The sequence below is a fragment of the Podarcis erhardii genome (genome assembly GCF_964252035.2).
Source record: "Podarcis erhardii genome assembly, chromosome: 4".
NCBI classification, from domain to species: domain Eukaryota; kingdom Metazoa; phylum Chordata; class Lepidosauria; order Squamata; family Lacertidae; genus Podarcis; species Podarcis erhardii.
The window spans coordinates 60,931,641-60,955,137 of NC_138508.1; the positions used below are offsets into that span (position 1 = coordinate 60,931,641).

Here is a 23,497-nt window from a genome sequence, read left to right on the forward strand (position 1 = left end):
TTTGGATGTATACTTAGTTGCATATATGAAAAATGGGAGGAAGGATTGGAGACCCCCAAACCTTGCTGCTGTCGTGGGCAGTTTCAACATCTATACTGGGTCTCCTTGCAGCTCAGGATTTCATCCAAATAATAATTTGATAATAATTTTTTATTTATATGCTGCCCACCTGACTGGGTTGCCCAGCCACTCTGGCAGGCGTCCAGCAAATTATAAAACCACAGTAAAACATCATGCCCTCTGTAACAACTATCATCCTAGCTCAAATAACTAGTACCACACATCTAACGAGAGATGACATTGACTTGTGTGAATCAGCACTTACTATATTTTCCCGCCTATAAGACGCCCCCATGTGTAAGACCCCCCCCCTTTTTGAGGACTCAATTTTAAGAAAATGAGGGGAGATGGCCCAAAGTTGTTGAGCTTCTCCCTCCCCCCCACGCAGCTGTGGGCAGCTGTTTCCTGCTCACAGTGGCATCGGGGGAAGTTGTGCTCCCACCAGCCAGCTGGCTGGCGGCGCACAGCTTCCCCCCCCCCCACAGCTGTGGGCAGGAAACACTCCCTAGATCATTTCCCACTCACTGCGGCATCGGGGGAAGTTGCGCTCCCGCCAACCAGCTGGCTGGCAGGTGTGCTGCTTCTCCCCCCCCCCCAATGTATCCATGTATTGGATGACCCCAGTTTTTTGACACAATTTTTGAGTCAAAAAAGCCTCGTCTAATACACGGAAAAATACGGTACAAGCATACTGTGCTTATTACAGAGAGGAGGCAGGACTAAGACCTGGATCGTTTGTGTTTAGTTAGTAGGAGGAGATTTAGAATTAAGTCCATTCAGTTTCAGTGTTAGATACATTAGTAGACATTTTCTTGAGGTTTCTTTTGTATAACTTTATTTGTACATCTTTATCCCCCCCCCCAAAAAAAGTTTTGTTCCTCATTTTGTTTAACTGTATTGGATAAATACACAAATAAAATCTGTGTCAAAATTTAATCATGTTCTTGCAGTAGTAAACTAGTGCCTATGATTCTGTTCTCAACCGCCTTGTCCTTCCATAGTCATAATCCCATGTACCTCAGGAGTCGAACGAAATCTGTTCCGGAAGTCTGTTCAACTTCCAAAACATTTGACTTCCAAAGCGTGGCTTCTGATTGGCTGCGGGAAGGCTCCTGCAGCCAATCAGAAGCTACGGAAGCCCCGTCAGACGTTCAGCTTCCAAAAGAATGCTAGAAAACTGGAACACTTACTTCCGGTTTTCGATCTTTTGGAAGCTGAAATGAACGAGTATTCGAGAGTGAACGGGCATTCGAGAACCAAGGTACAACTGTACTAATAGTGCATAATGATTTAGTGACATCATCACAAACTTCTGCAGTTTTTACAAAGGCTGCAGCCTCTGTGCAACTCACATAATCATAGAATTGTGGAGTTGGAAGGGATGCCATGGATCATCTAGTCTAACCTCCTGCATTGCAGGAATCCTGCCCACAGCCATCCACGGGTGGGCTTCAACCACCAGCCTTCTAGTTGAGAGCAAGATGCACTGATCCATTGTGCCATTCACAGTACTTCGGCTTGAAACACCTTTGAACTGTGGGTTAAATTACCGAATTACTTGGAGGTTTCCAGCCTGGTTCTATCCTGTAAAATCTGCTGGAAAAGTCAAGAGGGATTGACTTGCCCCATGTTTAAAAAGGGGGACATATGAATGGCCTTTAGCCCTCATTTTGACACTCAACAGTTAAATGAAAGTTAATGCTAGTACTGATTTTGTTGATCTAGGACTCCATAGTCTACAAAGAGAGATATTGAGCAAAAGACTGAGTTGTCGTCATCGCCAACCATATTTTTCTAACTCAGTATCAGGCTCCAGAAACCTTCTTTTCTCTCTCAAACACTCTATGTCTCCTTTGATTGAATTCTTATTTCTGAATTCATTGGCAAAGGGTCAAAATAAAGCAACATGAAAAGAATGGAAGGTAAAGTATATTATTAATTAAAATGTTTAGTAAACAAGCCTGAAGGAAAAAGTAGACATTTTCCATTCCACTTGGCAACATCCTGACTGTGGAGGAGAACCAAATGTGTTACTGGTATTCTGAAGAATAGGCTGTGATTTGTTTATTTAAGTCTTAAGTGTTTGTATAAGTAAGCACAGTGGAGTTCAGTATCGTAATATATCTGACTAACTGATGTTGATTGGGCTCATATTCAGAATTAAACTGATTGTAACTGCCCTCTTCAATGTTTCAGTCGTTGCGGGGGGGTGTGTGTGTGAAAACAACATGGTTTTATCCGGAAAAGATGCTATATTGGAAGATGCTAAAGTAGAATTAATTCTTCTTCCCTTGTATATTAGAAATGGAAAGAGAAGGTAAAATGTACAGGAGCTCATAAACCAACTGCACGAGCTTGTAAACAATCTGAAAATAGTTGCAAGATCAATATCTAGCTCTCTTGGCTTTCATTCTGTTTTTACTGTAGAAAAGAAGTCAGTTCCTATAGACATGTTTCATATTCCAGAATTGGGACTTAGCAGTAGGACCACTGTGATCAAGCATGGGAGTGTGCATGTAGGAGAAAGAGGGATTGCCTATGATGCAATGGGTCAGTGCGTCTGGCTGTTAACCAGAAGGTTGGTGACTCATGCACAAACATCTGTGGACAGGATTCCTGCATTGAAGGGGGTTGCACTAGATGACCCTCAGACTCCCTTCCAGTGCTATGATTCTGATCATTTCTTTTTGAGAGAAATTAAATTAAACATCACGAGCTGAAAAAGCAGCTTGGGTTTCTATAGAGACAACTTCTGAAAATACAACTTTCAGAAAACACATGGGGTCATGTAGATGGTTTTTAATCTGTTATTTATCACAAGTCTACAGTGCCTCTTAACACAAATGTTTCCACGGTGGCTTACATACAGTAAAACAATATGGAGCAATTCAAAAGTAAAAGCATAACTTTAGTTGAATGGTTCACATGTGCACCTTTGGATCTTGAAAGAATAAGGGGCAAGAATAAGGAGATAAAACTTCTGTTGAAGGATGAACATACTGAATTCCTTGACGCATATCTGCTGAATCTGGTTTAAGCGGCTACTCTGGCAAAATACAGAGAGACCGTGATCTTAATCTGAATTGCATAAAAGGGTCAGAGATCCTATTCCATGATTTTAAACAGGATAAATAGGCAAAAACTTACTTTTCTCAAAGAATAGCAACTGGGACAAAATGTGTCCATAATTCCTTTTAACAGCTGCGTTTATATTTATAGCAGGCCCTTTAGGGAACAAACATGTCTAGTTTGCTTTCTGGTCTTACTTACCGCTGAGTATAAATCTTAAGTATAAATCTTCCTGGATTGAAAACTTGAGCTACTTTCTATTTTCATCAGGAATGTTAAACTGCTATGGATTCTAGGCAGCATTCCTCTGCCTCTGCTTCCAAAATTCAGACAGTTAAAGTAAATGGATCTTCTGGTTTGTTTTTTAACACAGCAGATTGTAATTCTTTGGCAAATATGTCTTTCATAGAATCATAGAATTGTAGAGTTGGAAGGGACCCCAAGGGTCATCTAGTCTAGCCCCCTGCAAGTCAGGAATTTCGTCTGCATGATCGTTTACATCATGAACAGATGTAGAGCATCTCATTCACTTGCTCCTAATTGCCTTGAGCACCATTTGGTGAAAAGGTAGGATATAAATTTATTTTTTTTTTTTTTTATAAATATTTATTAAGGTTTTTTTTAAAATATAAATGCACACATAAAACAATCTTACTTTTATAACAACAAATTCTTCACTTCTTTGGACTCCCTCACGTCCCCCTCTCCCATTTACATCATTAAAAAAAATTTTTCCAAACAAATTATCAACTTGTTTACAATCTCATGTCCACACATTCCAATATGATTTAACACTTTTTCCAATAAAATTTTTATATTTTCTTTAGTCTCACTTATCATCAAATTTAAATCTAGTTTAGTGGTGGCCAGTTTTTTATAATCTAGCATCCTTCTTAACATTCAAACAAATTACAATGTTTTTGTAGATACATCTTGAATTTCTCCCAGTCTTCCTCCATCTTTTCTTCTCCCAGATCTCGGATTCTGCCAGTCATCTCGGCCAGTTGCATATAGTCCATCAGCTGCATCTGCCACTCTTCCAGTGTGGGTAAATCTTGAGTTTTCCAATTTTTTGCGATGAGAATCCTTGCTGCCGTTGTTGCATACATGAAAAATGTTCGATCCTTCTTTAACACCTTCTGGCCGACAATACCCAGAAGGAAGGCCTCTGGTTTCTTAGTGAAGGTATACTTAAATACCTTTTTCAGCTCATTGTATATCATTTCCCAGAAGGCCTTCACCTTAGGGCATGTCCACCAGAGGTGGAAGAATGTTCCTTCATTTTCTTTACATTTCCAACATTTATTGTCAGACGAATGGTATATTTTGGCAAGTTTAACTGGGGTCATGTACCATCTATATATCATTTTCATAACATTTTCCTTCAGAGCATTACATGCAGTGAAGTTCAACCCAGTGGTCCACAACCTTTCCCAGTCCTCAAACATAATGTTATGCCCAATATCCTGTGCCCATTTTATCATAGCCGATTTAACCATTTCGTCTTGTGTGTTCCATTTTAGCAGCAAGTTATACATTCTAGATAGTACCTTGGTTTTGGGTTCTAACAATTCTGTTTCTAACTTCGATTTCTCCACCTGGAACCCTAACTTTTTGTCATTTTTAAAAACTTCTTTAATCTGAGCATAATGTAACCAGTCTCGCACCTTATCCTTCATTTTCTCCAAACTCTGCAATTTCCAATTGTCTCCATCTTTTTCTAATAATTCCCAATATTTTGGCCATTTGGCCTCCATATTGGGTCTTTTTCGGGCCTTAGCCTCCAGAGGTGAGAGCCACCTTGGAGTTTTGTTTTCCAATAAGTCTTTATATTTCGTCCAGACATTGAACAGTGCTTTCCTGACAATATGGTTCTTAAAGGCCTTATTGATCTTAACTTTGTCATACCATAAGTATGCATGCCAACCAAAAGCATTGTTAAAACCTTCCAAATCCAGCACGTCAGTGTCTTCGAGAAGTAGCCAATCTTTTAGCCAGCAGAAAGCTGCGGCTTCATAGTACAACTTTAAGTCTGGCAGGGCAAAGCCACCTCTTTCTTTCGCATCTGTTAATATCTTAAACTTAATTCTGGGCTTTTTGCCCTGCCAGACAAATTTAGATATATCTTTCTGCCACTTCCGGAAGCACTCCGTTTTGTCCACAATCTGTAATGTTTGAAACAAAAACAACATTTTTGGCAATACATTCATCTTAATAGCAGCAATTCGGCCTAACAAAGAAAGCTTCAATTTTGTCCAACTATCCAAGTCTCTCTTAATTTCAGACCAACATTTTTCATAATTATCCTTAAATAGGCTCAGGTTTTTTACTGTTATGTTTACCCCTAGGTATTTTACTTTTTTAACCATAGTTAGTTCTGTTTCTCTCTGAAACCGTTCCGACTCTATATCTGTCAAATTTTTCCCCAACACTTTAGTTTTCTGTTTGTTTAATTTAAATCCCGCCACCCGACCAAAATCCTGTATCAATTGTAATACTCTTTTCGTACTAGACTCTGGCTCCTGCAGGGTCAAAACTAGGTCATCTGCAAAAGCTTTCAATTTATATTGTTTCGCTCCGACCTGAATCCCTTCCACCAACCGGTCCCCTCTGATCAAGTTCAAGAGCACCTCCAGAACCGAAATAAATAACAAAGGGGAAATCGGGCAGCCTTGTCGTGTTCCTTTTTCAATTTTGAACTCTTCTGTAACCACATTGTTAACTATCAGTTTGGCCTTTTGTTCTGAATATATTGCGTCAATCCCATTCTCAAACCCCCGTCCCACTCCCATTTCATTCAAATTTCCCTTCATAAATTTCCAAGAAATATTGTCAAAGGCCTTCTCCGCATCTATGAAAATTAACACTGCTTTTGTATTTATGTCTGTTTGCAAAAGTTCCAAAACGTCAATAATGTTCCTAGTATTTGCAAACATATGTCTACCTGGGAGAAAGCCTGCCTGGTCTTTATGAATTACTTCATTAAGCACTCTTTTGAATCTACTTGCCAAAATGTCTGCAAATATTTTGTAATCCACATTCAAAAGGGAGATGGGACGATAGTTTTTGAGTTGTGTCTTTTCAGCTTCAGATTTTGGTATCAATGTGATAAAGGCTTCCTTCCACGATTCCGGCGCCTTCTTCCCTTCCATAATTTCATTACAGACCTCCATCATTGGTTGGGTCAGATAGTCTTTTAATGTCTTGTAATACTTGGAGGTCAAACCGTCTGGCCCTGGAGATTTGCCCAGTTGCATGTTCTGAATAGCTTGTTCAATCTCTTGTTGTGTTATTTTGTTGTTCAGGATTAATCTGTTTTTTTGTGACAACTTTGTTAATCCATTTCTTTCCAGAAATTGTTTAATCTCAACCTCATCTTGCGGCCCTTGAGTGTATAATTTTTTAAAGTATCTCTGGAAGCACTTTCTAATTTCCATGGGGTTCTGGATATTTCTTCCTTCAATTTCTAGGTTTGTAACTGTATTTAATTTCTGTCTCTTCTTCAACTGCCAAGCTAGCAGTTTTCCACATTTATTTGCCGATTCAAAAGTTTTTTGTTTCATTAATTTAATCTTCCATTCTATTTCTTGGTTTATCAATTTAGAATATTGGGCTTGATATAGTTTAATTTCTCTCAGAATCGGCTGTGACTTCGGGTTTGATCTTAATTTCTTCTCCAATTCTTTAATTTTCTGCAAAATCTTATCTTTCCTTTCATTTTGTGTTCTTTTCTTTACAGTGTTCTGTTGTATCAAGAACCCCCTCATCACAGCTTTGCTTGCGTCCCAGATAGTTCTTTTTTCCACCGTAGTGTTCATATTTATTTCAAAATAATCCTTCAAAGTTTTTTGGGCCTTCTTGACAATCTCCTGATCTCTAAACAAGCTATCATTCATCTTCCATCTAAAGGAGCCGGTTGGCAATAGTGTCATATCCATCTTCAGCGCATTATGGTCGGAGCAGGTCTTTGGGCAGATTTCCACTTTTCTGACCTTGGGTGCCAGACCTCTAGATATCCATATTTGGTCGATTCTTGTCCAAGTCAGTTGGGCTTCAGAGAAGAATGTTCCCTCTCTTCCCAGGGGGTTCTTAGTTCTCCAAATATCAATCCAGTCCATATTGTCAGCCATTTCAAAAAAGGTCTTTGGTAGTCTGCCGTCTTTTGTAACGTTTTGATTTTGTGACTTATCCATGTTTGTCGATACGACCCCATTCATATCTCCCATCATAATGATGTTGTTGTAGTCCAGATAGTCCAGCATAGTCTCATGCAACTTCTTGTAAAATTCCGATTTCCCGTCATTTGGTGCGTAGATTCCTAATATCAGAATCTTTTCTCCTTGATGTTGTATCTCAATTCCTAATATTCTTCCATATTCATCTTTGAATAAGAATTTAGGTGACAGGCTCTCTTTTGCATATATCACCACTCCTCGCTTCTTTACTCTGTCCGAAGATATAAATTCTTGGCCAAGTCTTTTGTTTATTAACACCTTTCTATGGAGCCTAGTCACGTGTGTTTCTTGTAAGCAGATAATATCCAATTGTTCTTTTTTTAGTATATGAAAAATTTTTCTCCTTTTTTCCGGGATATTGCAGCCATTAATGTTCCAACTCAAAAGTTGCAGAGACATCCTGAATAAATCTGGTTATTTTTCAAGGGGTGGTATCTTGTTCAGAGAATCTTCAGAGTCCAAGGGTGCAGATACCTCTGGTGTTTCAGGCCCTGGAAGTTGGTCAATTCCTTTGTGAAGGTCCTCTCCGTATACGTTCAGAAATTTATCTCTGTCTTCCGATGTTCTGATTTTGATCTTCTTCCCTCTAAAGGTAAAAGATAGTCCTTGAGGAAATTCCCACCTAAAGATGATTGAATTCTTCCTTAGTAGTCTTGTCAACTCCAAATAGTCAGATCTAAGATCTAGCAGTTGTTTAGGAATATCCTTGTAGATCTCAATTCTTTTGTCCAAAATGTCCAGTGACTTTCCGTAGTGTAGGCCCAAAATCTTATCCCTTTCCTCCTTTGACCTCAATATTATCAAACAGTCTCTGGGCTTCTCTTTCTTTAGAAGTCTTCCGAGCCTAAAAGCTGAAACAATTTTAAAGTCCTTTTCCTCTAAACTCCAAAATTTGGAGAATTCTTTAGTCAGAAACTCAGCTAGGTTGCCTTCTTCCACTTCTGGTATTGCTCTTATCCTTAAATTGCTCTCCCTGTTCCGCAGTTCAAGCATGGACAAATAGGTCTGATGTTCGCCTACTTGCTTGCAGAGTGGTCTTACCTCTTGTTCTAAATTTTCAAGTTTTTGGCTGGTATCTTCAGCCAATTTCCGATTTTCCCCTGCAGCCTCCTTCAATTCTCCGATTGCTTGAGTATTCTGTGCGACTTGTCCAGATAGTTTATTTAAACATTCTATGTTCTGCTCAATTTTATATGTTTGCTCATCAGCTTTCTTGTCCAAAGATTCTACTTTCTTATCCAAAGATTCTAATTTTTCAAAAATTTTCTCTAAAATAGTAGTGCTTGCCCCTGAGGCCATATCTTCCAGTTGTAATTCCTCAGTTTCTCCCTCCCCTGCCCGTGGCAGAGAAACAGTTTCGACCTCAGAGGGCAAAGTAGGCACAGATGATCTACGTGCCTGTGAGGCTGCGGTTAAAGTTGTCAAAGTTGTTTGTTTAGTTCTTCCTCTCCTTCTTGTACCACTCATTCCAAAGTTATCTAAAATTCAAGGTCAAGCTGAGTTGTTCCCATGAGAAAGCCCCGGCACAGATGGTCACAGTCAATAAGGGGCCGGGAAAAAGAAAGTAAAATAAAAGTCACTGTTATAAGTCCCAAATCCTCTAGGGGGAGTTTAAAATATTTCAGGGAAGAAATCAATTTCAATTAAAATAAAGTCAAATTTCTAAGTCCAAGAACCTTCAATAAAAAGATTTTTCAGCAGAGTTAAGGTTTAGTACAACAACAGTATTTCTGATGGTGTAAGCTGGTAATCCAAATGCTTCAAAGTAACAAGTTCTGACTCTCTCAGATTGTTTCAAAGTTCAGATTCAAAGTATCCAAGCTGCAAACTGCAAGCTGACAGCTCAGTTTCTCAGGCAGTTCCAGCGCCTGGGGTTTTTAGTTAAAATGTAGCTCCAAAGGGAGAAAGATTAAAATATAACTAAAATTCATAAGAGTCCAGCACATGAGGTTATTTATTCCACTTAAAATAAAGTTCAATGGGTGCTCAGATCAAATAGTTTAAAAGGTCTCTCTTTGCCTCCACTCCTCCACGCTCTTTGCGTTCAAGTTCAATGGGAGCGGAAGACGGACTTCCTGTTTTTCGTCAATCCGCTTTCAGCCAAATTTAATGTTTTAAAGTCCCGAATTACATACAGTCAGTTGTTTACTCACGGGTTGTTGTTTTTAAAGCATAAATTTCAGGAAGAAAGGTCAGCGCTCACTGGCAACAGCTACGCGGCTTCACTCCGCCGATTGCGGAACGACCCACAGCGCCGCAGCCTCCTCCGCGATCCGGAGCCCCTTACGAGGCTCCCTCAACGTTTCGGTGGCCGCTTCTGGCGCCCGCCGGGTCCCGGGACCGCAGGCTTCTGCTGCCTGCGGTTTTCCGTTTTTGGGTCTCCGCTGCGCCGTAGCGGACGACCCTTTCTCGTGCGGAGCTTCCCTTCCCGTTAGGAAAGGGCAGCCATTACCCTTCGCGCCGCCTCCGGAAGTCCATAAATTTAACCAATAAACAAAAACACCAAAATTGTTGAGCTCCGTCTGGCTGCGCTCATTCTGTTGCGGGAGGGAGACCCTCAAAGGCACCAGCTGCCTTTGGCGGCAGCAGAAGCATCTCTGGCCCCTCCCTGTCAGCTGTGGATTTCAAGGAAGAAGACAGAAAATGCAGGGGGGGTTTTCTGCCCCGAACTGCAGACGAGGCACACTTGGCAGGGTTTTATGAATAACTGGGGAGGAGACCCACCAGCTTTCCCATTGCAGGACTGTGACACCGCAGGGCGATCGCTGTCTAGCACATCGGGATGGCCACTCCGCCCAGCTCCGACAAGAAACAAACAGTTACAGATAGGTAGCCGTGTTGGTCTGCCATGGTCAAAACAAAATCTGAAGAAGTGTGCATGCACACGAAAGCTCATACCTAGAACTAACTCAGTTGGTCTTTAAGGTGCTACTGTAAGAAACAAACAAACAAACAAAACCCCTCCCCTGGAAAAATGAAAACGGCGAAGCTTGCAGCGGCTGTGTCACCTCTCTCCCCCGCCTCCTCCTCCCCCTCCCCCCAGCCAAGGGAAGTGACCTCTTGTCACTTCCACTTCCACCAGGGCTCAGCCTCCTCCAGAAAAATTAAAAGCAAAAATCAAACCCTGAAAAAATGGGGGGGACGGACAGAAAACTGAAGGGGAGGAATGGGTTGCCATACATCCCAGAAATTTCTGGCATCTCTTAAAATTCAACACACACACACACACCCCAATGCCATTTTAGGCATTGGATTTCCATACATGTCTGGAATTTTCCAGACTAATGGCAAGCCTATGGTTGGCCAAAGGGAACTGCTGTGAATAGAACAGCAAGCAAAGATCTGGCCTCATTGGAATGTGGGAAGTTGCTTATATCGAGTCAGACCATTAGTCCATATAGCTCAGTATTGTCTGTGCAGTGTTAGCAGTTGCTCTCCAAGGTTTTGGACTTCTCAGTGAACTGAACCTGGGACCTTCTGCATGCAAAGCAGCAGGTGCTCTGCGACTGAGATCCTGCCCTTCATCTGTGATTTCTCTCTTGCACATGGGTGTCCTCTTATCTCCACCCTGACCATAGTTTCTTTGGCATCAAGGAAATTTTGATATCTCAAGAACACCACTGAAGAGCTAATAAATTCTTTCTCTAGCTGGTTTGTATGGCTGTCTTTATTCTTTCAGCCCCACATTAGCATGTTGCCTCCTGCCACTGCTTGTTTATGCCCTTTAATCTCTCAGAACATAAAAGGGAGGCAGAACTTTGCCAAATTCAGGATTTCCTTGTTACACTTGACCCCAGTTGTAACCAATTCCATATTCTTCCTGTGTCACAACTTTGCTACTCCTCCCATGCAGCATGACGAAGGGGAGCAGAGCTGGCTTTGTTTTCTCCTGGCTAAATGGAACCTGAGCAAACTAGTTTAGTAATATTTCAGGGGGGAGGGTCCATGGAGAGATCCCATAAAACAGTGGAAATAGGGGAGGGAAATGTTTGGAAGAAGTTCTGGGGGGTTTTTTTTAGCAACGTCAGGTGTATGAGGTGGACATAAAGAGGAGATCTCTACTTTTCAGGAACTGGCACACCAGAAGGTAATTTAGCATCTTTAGACTAAGGGCTTGTTCACATTTGAGCTTTATTTAATTGTTAATCTACTTTTTCCACATTCGAATTAGACTGGAGTAGTCCAACCCCACACATATGGGGAGCAAATTTCCATTCATACCAATAGGCATTCCCTTTTGTATTTGTCTATGCCTTCAAATTTGTTGGTTCTGTTGCACCAATTGAGTGCGGATAAGGCATGCACACAGATCGTTGCAAGCACACCTTGTGCTTTCTTTTAAAATCCCTGCTTGGTAAGTGTGCAAAAGCACATAACCAGTTCTAAATTTGCTTCTGCAGTTTTCTGGTTTTGTGCAGATATGAGGGATAACAAAATAATAATTCCTTGGGGAGTGCATGGGAAATACAGTGGTGCCTCGCAAGACGAAATTAATCCGTTCTGCGAGTCTCTTCGTCTTGCGGTTTTTTCGTCTTGCGAAGCATGGCTATTAGCGGCTTAGCGGCTATTAACGGCTTAGCGGCTTAGTGGCTATTAACGGCTTAGCGGCTTAGCAGGAAAAAGGAAACAAACTCACAAGAACTCGCAAGACGTTTCATCTTGCGAAGCAAGCCCATAGGGAAATTCGTCTTGCGGAACGACTCAAAAAACGGAAAACTCTTTTGTCTAGCGAGTTTTTCGTCTTGCGAGGCATTCGTCTTGCGGGGCACCACTGTAGTTATGAGCACAGCTGGAAAAGTAATGAAAGCATTGAGGAAGTAATTGGCATGGAAAGGCGAATAGCAGAAAATGACAATGGATCCACCCCCAAAAGAACATCAAAACAAATAATCTGTGTCCCCAAGTGGAGCCTGATTTCCCCACTCTATCAGATTATCCCCAGTAAACTCAAATTTATAGAGGAGAAGCTTCTAGATTGGGGTTTGATGTCATTGTCATGTTGACTACACATACTAAATGGGAATGGAAATGCTCTAGTGTGGACATGCCCACAGTGTACCGTGTGTGCTAGAAATCTCTGTATGTATTTCCTGTTTTGTGCATTTTTTCCACATCCTTTCCCTATCTTGTATAAAACATGATATGGTTGCTTAGCATTGGGTGTGACTGTATTTTAAAATACATTGACTTCTGACTCCTGATTGATAAGCACAGCATCCCTTTGGAACAGGTTTTCTTTATACATCAGGTATCTCAAACAAACTGTGTCTATTCCGTAGGTAACTATGATTGACAATGAAAAATATTCATATCAATTTTAGTGTATTAGCTAAATACTGGAACGTTCAAAAATTGCAGTTGGAGGTAGTTATCTAAAATACCCAACATAAAAGCATTGCCCATGTTCCTTGAAAATAATTACCATGGCAACATACAATTGCTTGGATAAAAATTAACTCTGCACATGCAAACTGAGCCATCTCATTAGCTTTTTCATATAGTACTACTTTATTAATATACAGAATAGTAAAAACCTCAGTTTTATCAAATACAATTCTAGATTTAAATATCAACACATATTTTAGATGAGATATGTATTTTAAAGAATATACGTTTAATTAAACTTCAGCATGATAACGCCAAGCATACAAACAAGTGTTATAAAGAATGAGTGTCCTTATTTCATAAAGGGTTACACAGTTCTTATGTGCAAAAATATAAAGCAAAAAACAAACGAAACAAAAAACCTTTAACAGGAGAATCCCACCTAATTGATAAATGTGGGGCTGGTGGTCCATTTCCATGGTTTAACATATATGAGATTTTCGAAACATGCTGTAGCATCTGTATTATAGTGTGAGGAAGAAGGCATATGAAAATGTTATAGTCTCTATTTTTAATATCATAGGAACATTTATTTCCACTGAAATTCATGGACATTGTGATGTTGCCTCTGCTTTGGACTTCGTTTCATTCAACTTGTTACACCTACAAAATAGATTATTAATGCAAAGCCTGTTGAGTGGTTTCTTTGCAAGTTTTCATATATCGTTTATATGGGGTTATCAAGCCTTTATTTATTCTGCCAAACCTAAGCTTAAAAAAATACCTGTCTTCAATGACACCATAGGATCAAAAATTATCCGATGAGGAAGAGAGTGATGGTGGTGAGAATCATGACAATGAAGAAGAAAAAGAGGAAGAGGAGGAAAAAGAAGAAGAAGAAGAAGAGGAGGAGGAGGAGGAGGAGGAGGTGGTTGAGGAAATAGTGAAGGAAGAGGTTGGAGAACAAGATACAGTGAAAGACGATAATGATCAAGCACCTGAAAATGAGCAACAGAACAGCAAATTATTTGAGAGTGAGAAAAAGAACCAGACATCTACAGAAACGATAAAGGTAAATCATTTATTCATGTTCAGGGTTAAACTTACTGGGGATATCATGGTTCATCTCCTGTTATCTATCTAAATTGCAGTAGAAACCTTCTGGTCAGCAGCAGTGGGGCTTAATGGAGCATCGTAGCTTCTGTTGCATTCTCAGCACTGCAGCTCACACCAGTCAGGGCAGGGAGGAAAATAGCTATACAGTACCAGCTCCTAGCTGGTGCAGTGAAGGCAACCTAGATTAGGATCATTGACATCAGGTGACAACAGCAGGGATGACTTAGGATACAGTAGATTCTGTGGTGGCCCAGCTCTGCCCTCCTCCACCTGCAGGTGCCCCATTTCAGGGTTTGTTGCTGGGAGCTTCTTCTGGTGCTGTCATTTGAGCAGGCCCTCATCGGCAGAACCAGGCAGGCCTGAGCACAGGGACATCTCCACCTCATTCAAACTCACTCCCACATGATGGACTGGGGAGTTGGACTTGTGTACACATCATACTTTTAAATCACATTCAAAACATACTGTCCCTAGTCTAAAGAATAACGGGAACAGCAATTTACTCCTCCCAGCACTCTTAATAATCCCAGGATACTTTTTTCGGCAGGGGGTGGAGATATGCTTTCAGTGTGCTTTGAAGGTATAGTGTATATGAAGCTTTGGATTGCTTTAATATTATATAATATTAACCAGAAAATTGTTTTGCAATGTGTATCTCCTACATGTGTTCAGAGCCATAAAATGTATTCATTTATTTCACAGGTTCAAAAATCATCCGACGAGGAAGAGACTAATGATAACGGAGAAGAAGAAGAAGAAGAAGAAGAAGAAGAAGAAGAAGAAGAAGAAGAAGAAGAAGAAGAAGAAGAAGAAATGGACAAGAAAAAGGGGCAGGAACCAGTTGCAGTGGAACATAATGATGATCCATCACCTGAAAATGCGGGACAGAGCAGTAAATCATGTGAGATTGAGGAAACAAATCAGATGACTACAGAAACTATAAAGGTGAAACAATTTTGTTCACTTTCAGTTTTGTACCTTTCTCAAGATCCCATTATCCCCTGTACTGTTAGTCATGTCAAAATTCAGCCATAGATTGGTTCTAATGTGTATTCAAGGAAAGAAGCTGACTTAAACAACAAAGAAACAAATTGAAGAGCTCTATTGTGGATTCTGTTCATTTTTCTGTGTTTGAAGTGCTTGCAGTCTAAAATTCAACATGGAAAAACAAGGAAGAATGGGAGGCAGGGACATAGTATGTTTCAGTTAAGTGGGCTTAGGCTGGGTTACAAACTAAAATACAATAGGGCATGGGAACCTTGGAAGTTTTGAGGAGGGATTTGAAGGAAGGCAGAGAGATGGTATTAAATCAGTGTTCATGGCAGGCAGGTCTAAGCATACAGGAAAGCAAAAGAGAAAGGCAAAGTCTTCTGAGAGAGCCAGGAGACCTTTGGACAATGGAAGATGAGGGCACTGGAGGAGTAAAGCTCACAAGCAGGGTTGTATTGGAAATATAATAGGAGAGAAGTAAGCTGGGGCAAGACTATAAAGCACAGGTGGGGATCAAAGTCAGTGGGCAGGCCTGATACTGCCCTCCCTCACCACCTACCAACCATTTTGATGGAACCTTCCAGCCTTCAATCACCTGACGTCTCAGTGGTATCAGGTGACCCAAAGTAATTTTTTTCTTTGTGGGCACAGTTCAGTCCTTCCCTGCAGAGGACCATCTTTGGATTGCCATATTGAATTCAAGCCAGTGTTGCAAAGGAATCTTGCAGCAAGTCCCGATACCACTGGATCACTCCATAGCACAGCCAGTCCCACCAGGGCTTGCTGTCACCACCTATCAGCTGATTGGCACTAACAGCAAGCCTCATTTACAAAGGAAAGGCACTTTAAAGCTGTCAGTTGTAACTTGACATGACATCAGGTGTGGGGTGGATGAGCATGGTTTGGGAAAACAGGCTCACAGACCAAACTGGGACCCATGCAGGGCTTTGATGTAGAGAGGACTTTGTAGGTAAGGCAAGGAAACTGTGTTTGCATTCCTTTCAGCTTTTTTAAAAAAAATTCATCATATGCTGCAATATCGGTACTTTTTCAGACACGTTTTTGCTGTAGCAATGAACCCATCTTTCTTTCTTTCTTTCTTTCTTTCTTTCTTTCTTTCTTTCTTTCTTTCTCCCTCCCTCCCTCCCTCCCTCCCTCCCTCCCTCCCTCCAACTAAATGATGGTTGTTATTTGAAAATAAGGGAGATAGTTTGATTTTCTTTTAAATAATGTATTGACTTAGGAGATTTTCATCCTCCCCTTCGTCATTTTGACCCCAGAGTGGGTGTATTCCTTTGGGGCTTCTCCTTTTTTAAAAAGTACTCTCAATTAAGTATTCTTTTTTTAACCACTTTTTAAAACAATATTATATATATGTATTTTTAGAAAGAAGAGACATGTACAGAAGAAGACCCAGCTAAGCAAGGTAGGAACAAATGTGCCAATCAGCTTTCAACATTTAACTTTTACCTGTTTGCTTCTAGAAACATTGCATAATGTTGACTTCAAACAAGAGCTGTGTTTTGTTTCCTAAGGAAGTCATAGCTCTTCAAGCATCAGTAATTGTTTGCATCAACCTTTTCTATCAAGGAGAAAGTGGTTGCAGTCTTAAGCCCACTTAATAAGGATTAAGTTCCATTGGACTTGGTGGTATTTGCTTCTGAATAAACATGCATAGGGTTGCACTGGGTGTCCATTCTGATAAAGAGTCAGCAGTTAGCTAAATTATCAGTTTTGTTGGCCTTCTGAAAATCTTTGTCATAATCTAGTTTAGTTCAGTTTTTTAAAAAGTAATAATCTAGGCATCTAAATAGAATCTAAAAATGTGCTTTTTGCTTAGCAGCATTGCTATTTGTATATAAATCAATCCATGGGATTGCTCGTTAAATACAACCCAGTTTTTGTTACAAGTTAGCACACTAATTTAACTACCAACATCATGTCGTAATTGACACCAAGTATTTCCAACACGTTTTGGGACACAAGAAGATAAGAATCCTGGCCACTGAAGATACTATCTGTCCTCCTGATTCTAATGTAGACATGATACAGGTTGGCAGATTAACATGCAAGAACAGTCAACGGGGTTAAACCATTATGGGAACCCTCACCCTGCTTTGTACTTCAAGTGTATTTGCCTGGCTGGAGTGTGCCCTTGAACTCTCATAATGCCTCATTCTTGGAGGGTAGAGGGGGCGTGTGAGTTTGTGAGTGTAGAAACTAGCGTATGGTAGATTCTTACACAAGAACACCTTCTTTCATTCATCTGGTGCAATATTTTATCCTTTCTAGAATTCACTGCATAGACAGTTGCTAGGAGGGAGTGGTGCTGATTGCTTCCAGACTATTTTACATGTGTGTCTTCCCTGCTTTGTATTAATTGATGTAATTCTCTCTGTGTTGACTGACAGTTCTGTGGGTCAATAAATAAGATCCTTGGTTTTAATGAGCCATTTGCTTTAGCTCGTCTTCCTTTCACGTACCTGCCCAAATGATAAATTGATATCATGGATGAATTAAGGATAGCCCTTGCTGGGTGGAATTGTCAGATTTGCTTTCTCCTAGGTGGTCACTAATATAGTCTTAATTTTACAGTTTACTCCAGAAGAGTTATGTGCCCCTTTGTCCTTGCCACGCTGTCATTGTGGTTTGTGTCAGCTAGAAAAGAACTGAACCCTGCCAGTTTTAAAAGGAGAGACAAAACATTGTTAATGCCAATTTGTATTAACTGCATAGAGTTCTAAGCCTTTTTCAGGAAACTTTCAGCAAATATAGCAAGCTGTGTTAGATCTTGTTTCAGCCTGCATTGTTGTAATATTTCAAATGGAAAAGAGCAGGATACTAGAAGTTTCCTTGTGATTGTTTTACCTATTTCTAAGTATGAAAAAATGTACTGCTATCTGCTTTTCATCGTGCAAGTAAAAACAAAGATTCAAATAAACTTATAATTCCTGAAGGTGGGGAGACAAAAGAGAATCCTTGAGTTTATATTCCAGTTAACTTTCAGGAACTTCTTGTCAAATATTTTTAGTGCATTTGTCCCTGGTTGAATACCAAATAAGCACCAAACACCAAATAATACATTAAAGTCCTGATCCTGCATGAATTGCTGAGTTTTATAGTTCCCATACAGGCTGAAACTTTAAGATCTGAGCTGCATAACAATAGGGCTTGTTTTTTAGAGATCCTTTAAGTGTCAGTTTGCAGAGCCAACTTAACTACAATTGTCTCTTAAGTGGTACACAAGAAATAAAATATGGGAAAGATAAACAATTGGTTAAACCTATAAAACCAGATGTCAACTAAATGCTTGTTATAATAATAATAAAAAAGGTCTTCTGTAGTCCCTGGAAGTTCAACAAGTGATCTGATCACAAGTGGAAGGGAATTCTACAGAATTGAGCCCACTACTCATCATCCTGGAAAAAAGTGACTAGTGAGGTACTGCAGGGTTCTATCCTGGTCCCATTGTTGTTCAACGACTGTATAAATGACTTGCCTGAAGGTACTGAGCGGATGCTTACCAAATTTGCAGATGACACAAGACTGGGAGGGTTGGCCAATGCCGCAGAAGATTCAAGATGACCTTAACAGATTGGAGAAGTGGGCCCAAACTAACAAAATGAATTCAAATAAGGAGAAATGTATGGGTCTACACTTAGTCAGGAAGAACCAGCTGCACCAATATAAGATGGGGGACATCTGGCTTGCAAATAGTACAGTACATGTGAAAAAGGATCCATGGGTCTTGGTAGACAATAAGCAGCAGCAAAAAAATCTAATGCTGTTCTAGGCTGCATCTACCAAAATATAGTGCCCAGATCAAGGGAAGTCATAGTACCACTCTATTCTGCCTTGGTCAGACCACACCTGGAGTACTGTGTCCAGTTCTGGGTGCCGCAATTTAAGAAGACTATTGACAAGCTGGAATATATGCAGAGCAGAGTGATCAAAATGTTCAAGTATCTGGAAACCAAGCCTTATGAAGCACGAATGAGGGAGTCTGGTATGTTTAGCGTGGTAAAGAGGAGACTGATAGGAGGTATGATAGCCATCTTCAATGATCTAAAGGGCTGTCACATGGAAGATGGAGCAAGCTTGTTTCTCATTTGTTTGTTTGTTTTGTATACCACTCTTCATTTGTAGATCTCAGGGCGGTTCACAACATAGAAATACAATATAAGAACAGAAAATACATAATAAAAACAAGAACAAAAAACCCCACAAGCCAATAAACTCCCCTTCTACAAGAAAGGAGATTCTGACTAAACGTCCGGAAAACCTTTCTGACAGCAAGAGCTGTTCTACAGTGGACAGACTCCCACAAGAGGCTGTGGACTCCCCTTCTTTTGAGGTTTTTAAGCAAAGGTTTTATGGCCACCATTCATGTATGCTTTAGTTGAGATTCCTGCTGGGGGTTGGACTAGTTGACCCTCAAGGTTCCTTCCAATTCTACAATTCTATGTTTCGTATGGGAAAAAAATAATCTACTGCAATCAGGGCTAAAATTGTCTTGGGGGGGGGGGGCAAAACCTCCTCAGTCTCTGGTGATATGAATGTCTGTTTTCTGTCCATGTTCACAGTCTTCCCAATATCAACCTGTCTACCTTGTCACGAATAGGTCAGGCCCACCCTGTGATATACATGAAAGGAAGTAAATAGCTTCAGACCTAACAATCCCACCTCAATAAACTACAGCTTAATAAACTGCAGCTGAGTGTTATGTCCACCCACTCCCAGTTTTCTCTCCCCTCTCACACCAGTTTTGGCGTGTTTTATTTTTGGTTATAAGATCTATGATATGGAACTGGGATGAGCTGCAGTATATTGAATTAGACGATTCATCTGTCACACTCACTGTTGTCTACATTGATTGGCAGTGGCTATCTGGGGTTTCCAACAGGATTTCCCCAGCTCTTTCGGGAGATGCCATGGAATGAACCTGGGATCTGTTGTGTCTTTATTCTATTTATAGACTGCCCTTTGTCTAAAACCACAGGGTGGTTTTATAGCACACCAAAACAAAACAATATACTTAAACTAATTAAACCACAATACATCAAAGCAGGCCATAGAGCAGCCATTACAACAAACTCAGCCCCCAGGAACACAGCAATGGAAGATCCAAAGGCCTGGGTGAATAATGAAGTGTGTGTTCTGCCACTCTGCTATGGTAACTCAGTTGTGCATCAAAAGAGAGAGGGAGGATTATTCTGCTATGTGGAGATACTCTTAGTAGCACAGAACATTCCTCTGTTCCAATGCAGCTCAGATATCTTAGGGAACCTTATGGGATGGGTCATGTTTGTTGTTTTCTTGCTTTGATAGAGAATACCCTGCCTTCTGTTGCCTGTAAGATTTTTAGACAAAACAATTTACATGCCCACCAACATTATACTCATTCTTCTGTTATAAGTGTCTGGATCCCAATGAGAACAACAACTAAGAATAGATATGAGTCAAATAAAACTAAAATTCTTGAGGTTTGGCTGTCTAGTTTTAGCTTTACTGAATATCCCATTAAATGCCTCCATGTTTAAGATGAATGGCTCATGACTTTAAGGTTGTGTTAGCTGAATTAGTCAGAAGTGGGACTTTGAAAGTGGCGGCTAATTTGTTGGGTTATTTTCAGACCGTGAAACTGCAGTGGCTTGCGTCACAAACAATTCTTCAGGAGCAATTGCAGACGGTGGCGAGGACAAGACAAAACTACCGCAGAAGGCAAAAAGGGTAAAAAAAAAAGATATTTTTTTTACATGTCATCCTGGATACCTTGCCCCCAACAGAAGGAAAAGTGTTAAACCTGACAAGCACCTGAAACCATGTTTAGAACTTTCCTTCCTATTCATTGGGCCTTAAGAGTACCCCTGACCGTTAGGTAGTCCCGGACGACTCTGGGGTTGCGCGCTCATCTCACTCTATAGGCCAAGGGAGCCGGCGTTTGTCCGCAGACAGCTTCTGGGTCATGTGGCCAGGATGACTAAGCTGCTTCTGGTGAACCAGAGCAGCGCACGGAAACGCCGTTTACCTTCCTGCCGGAGCGGTACCTATTTATCTACTTGCACGTACTTTCGAATTGCTAGGTGGGCAGGAGCTAGGACCAAGCAACAGGAGCCCACCCCACCACGGGGATTCAAACCGCTGACCTTCTGATTGGCAAGCCCTAGGCTCTATGGTTTAGACTACAGTGCCACCATTCATTGGGCCTTATTCCCAAGTAAATGACTATAGGTTTGCAACCTTGATGAATACTTTACTAATCGTTGTACACAGTGCAGTAGGGCATACAATCTGCAGGATACTTGGTGAGCAAATAGTGAAGATAGGGAAGGATCAGTAATGGCTCTGGATAGATGCATTTGGGGTGCAGATATTAAAATAGGGTTTTAATGGAAACAAATTAGCATCTTCCCAAGAAATAACAAAGTACTTTTTATCAAGGTTATCATGGTTTTTTACCCTCTTGAATGTACCTGGGCATTCCGAAACCTAGCAAAATGTAAAACAAGACAGTTTTCTTCAAAACTGATATTTTCTGAAGGATGGGAGAGGCAGCCTTATTTTGACTACAGTGACAAATAAACATATAAAATCATTTATGTCCATTAAACTCTTGTTTTTAAACAAGGCAGAATGGATTTTTTGTGTGTCTATGTACTTTATCAATTTCTGATACATGACAATTATGGATAATCGTAATGGCAGTCAAGCTTCCAGTTGGTTTACTTATGCATAACTCAGTGCTATTTCCAAGTATGTATGTTTAGAATAGGGATACTGGTTTGTAGTCTTTCTGGGAAGGAAAACTGGCTTCTGTGTTCAGTGCCTAGCACTACATTGCTACTAAATATCAAACCACAGTACTGTAGTCTAATTTGGAGTGTTTCTATACATTGAGCTAATTGTTCATTTTTTGAGCTAATCTGAATTTCTAACCTGTTGATTATATAAAGTTGCTAGCCTTTTTTTTTTACTACATTCTCTTAACGAAGAGCCAATTCAAACATGCAGAAATAGCATATGGCAGAACACTCTAAAGTTTAGACTATGTAACGTCAGACTGCAGGTGGAAGGTTTTTGAATGCTCTTTCTTTAAAAAAAAAGATGGCACATTGAAAAATCAGGTCAAGAACCAAGGTTTGAGCATAGTCTCAGATGTGCTAATTTGTTATGTGTGGAACAAGGGAGGTTAATGAAGGAACATCGAAAAGATGTATTCATCATCCTGTAGTCAAAATTAGTACTTATGGTAAAGTCTGCACCATATTTGCATACCTTAAGAAGTTGAAAGTATTGTGTAGCTTGGTTGTATGATCTGTGAATTGTCAAGATGCTTTGCCCTTGTATGAAACTTTAGATGGCTCAAATCCAAGTTTCTTGCAAGTATGTGTTCTCAGGATGGGAGTTAATCACTGTTTCTCCCTTGGAAAATGATGGGCACAGCTTATTTAGATAAGATAAATTTGCAACCAAGAGTACTACATACTGAACTAGTTGTTAAGTCTGAAAGCAGCAAATGTTTCTGTTGACATATCCCCATTTATTTTTGAGCATAATCTTTTGCAGTCTACTTGGATGTTGTAAACAAACATCTGTTATCAATTATCATAGTTGCATAATGCTTTGTTGTTTGTGTTACAATAATTCATTAGGAATGTTTCTTCTTCATCCTGCTTCTATTGGCAATAGTCCTAGCACAGTTAACTGGTTTAAGATTGCAGTACTGTATTATGCTTTTTGCAAGACTTACTTGGAAGTAAGCCCTGCTTAACTCAGTGGAACTTAAATTCTGAAAAAAACATTGATCAAGATGCAGATATGAGAGTCAAACTTGCAATCATCTCTCTAGATATAAACATTTTGTTTCATATTATGTCCAGATAAGTAAAAAGTTGTGCATGCAGACTCCTTTTTCTGCCTTAAAAGAATTGTCAAACATAATAGTTTTCAAAATAGTTAATAATTGTATGTGTGTTTTGTTTTTCTATGTGTGTTTTAGTTTTCTTTTTTTAAACGAAAGACTTCAAAGCAGAAGAATGCACACAGCTGTGATGAAAACAAACTTGAAAATCTTCCTCACAGTGAGCAGGAAACTGGCAATCAAGAAGACTTACCTAAAGAGAAGAGTAAAGATGAAAATCAGAACCATGCTGAAGAAAATCAAAAGGAGGCACCACATCAGGCCAAAAAGACGTCCTCTACCTGTGTAATACTTTGATGCTTAAATTTATAAAGCTTGCATAAATGTGGTGTCATAAATGGCAGCTTGCAAGCAGATACTGCAATTTATACTTGAAAATGATAATGGCAGATATATAATGATCATATTGATGGATTTTTTTTGTAAAATTAGCATGTTTCAACTGATTTGCATTGATTTTGGACCAACTTCCTAGTATTTATTTGTATTAATATTTTTAGTTACTGCAACAAAGATGAGTATCACAGTCTTACTGAAATGTTGTGGCCTTAACTCTGTGTTTTAATAAAAAATATATATTTTTGTACTTCAAAGGTTGGGTTGAGGTATTTTACTGGGTTTTTTAATAAACAAATTTATCATTTGAATCTACAAGTATAAATTCACATTGCAGTTGATTCAGGAAGATAGCCAGAAGAATACTTGTTAAGCTACTTATTCTTTGAGATGAAGATGTTAAAAACTGTAAATAGTTTAGGACCAGGATACTTGAAGAACTACT

The 23,497-nt window shown here is 39.9% G+C and overlaps 1 protein-coding gene across 1 annotated transcript in view; it reads left to right on the forward strand.

Annotated features, from left to right (window-relative positions):
* RPGR (retinitis pigmentosa GTPase regulator) overlaps positions 1 to 23,309 on the forward strand; it is a 43,939-nt gene extending 20,630 nt beyond the window's left edge. The window contains exons 14-18 of the mRNA XM_081858862.1: positions 13,495 to 13,761; positions 14,508 to 14,750; positions 16,182 to 16,221; positions 20,428 to 20,525; positions 22,795 to 23,309. Of these exons, the coding sequence (XP_081714988.1) occupies positions 13,495 to 13,761; positions 14,508 to 14,750; positions 16,182 to 16,221; positions 20,428 to 20,525; positions 22,795 to 23,013 (867 nt within the window). The 3' untranslated portion in view covers positions 23,014 to 23,309. The remainder of the gene's footprint in view (positions 1 to 13,494; positions 13,762 to 14,507; positions 14,751 to 16,181; positions 16,222 to 20,427; positions 20,526 to 22,794) is intronic.
* The last annotated feature ends 188 nt before the right edge of the window (positions 23,310 to 23,497 follow it).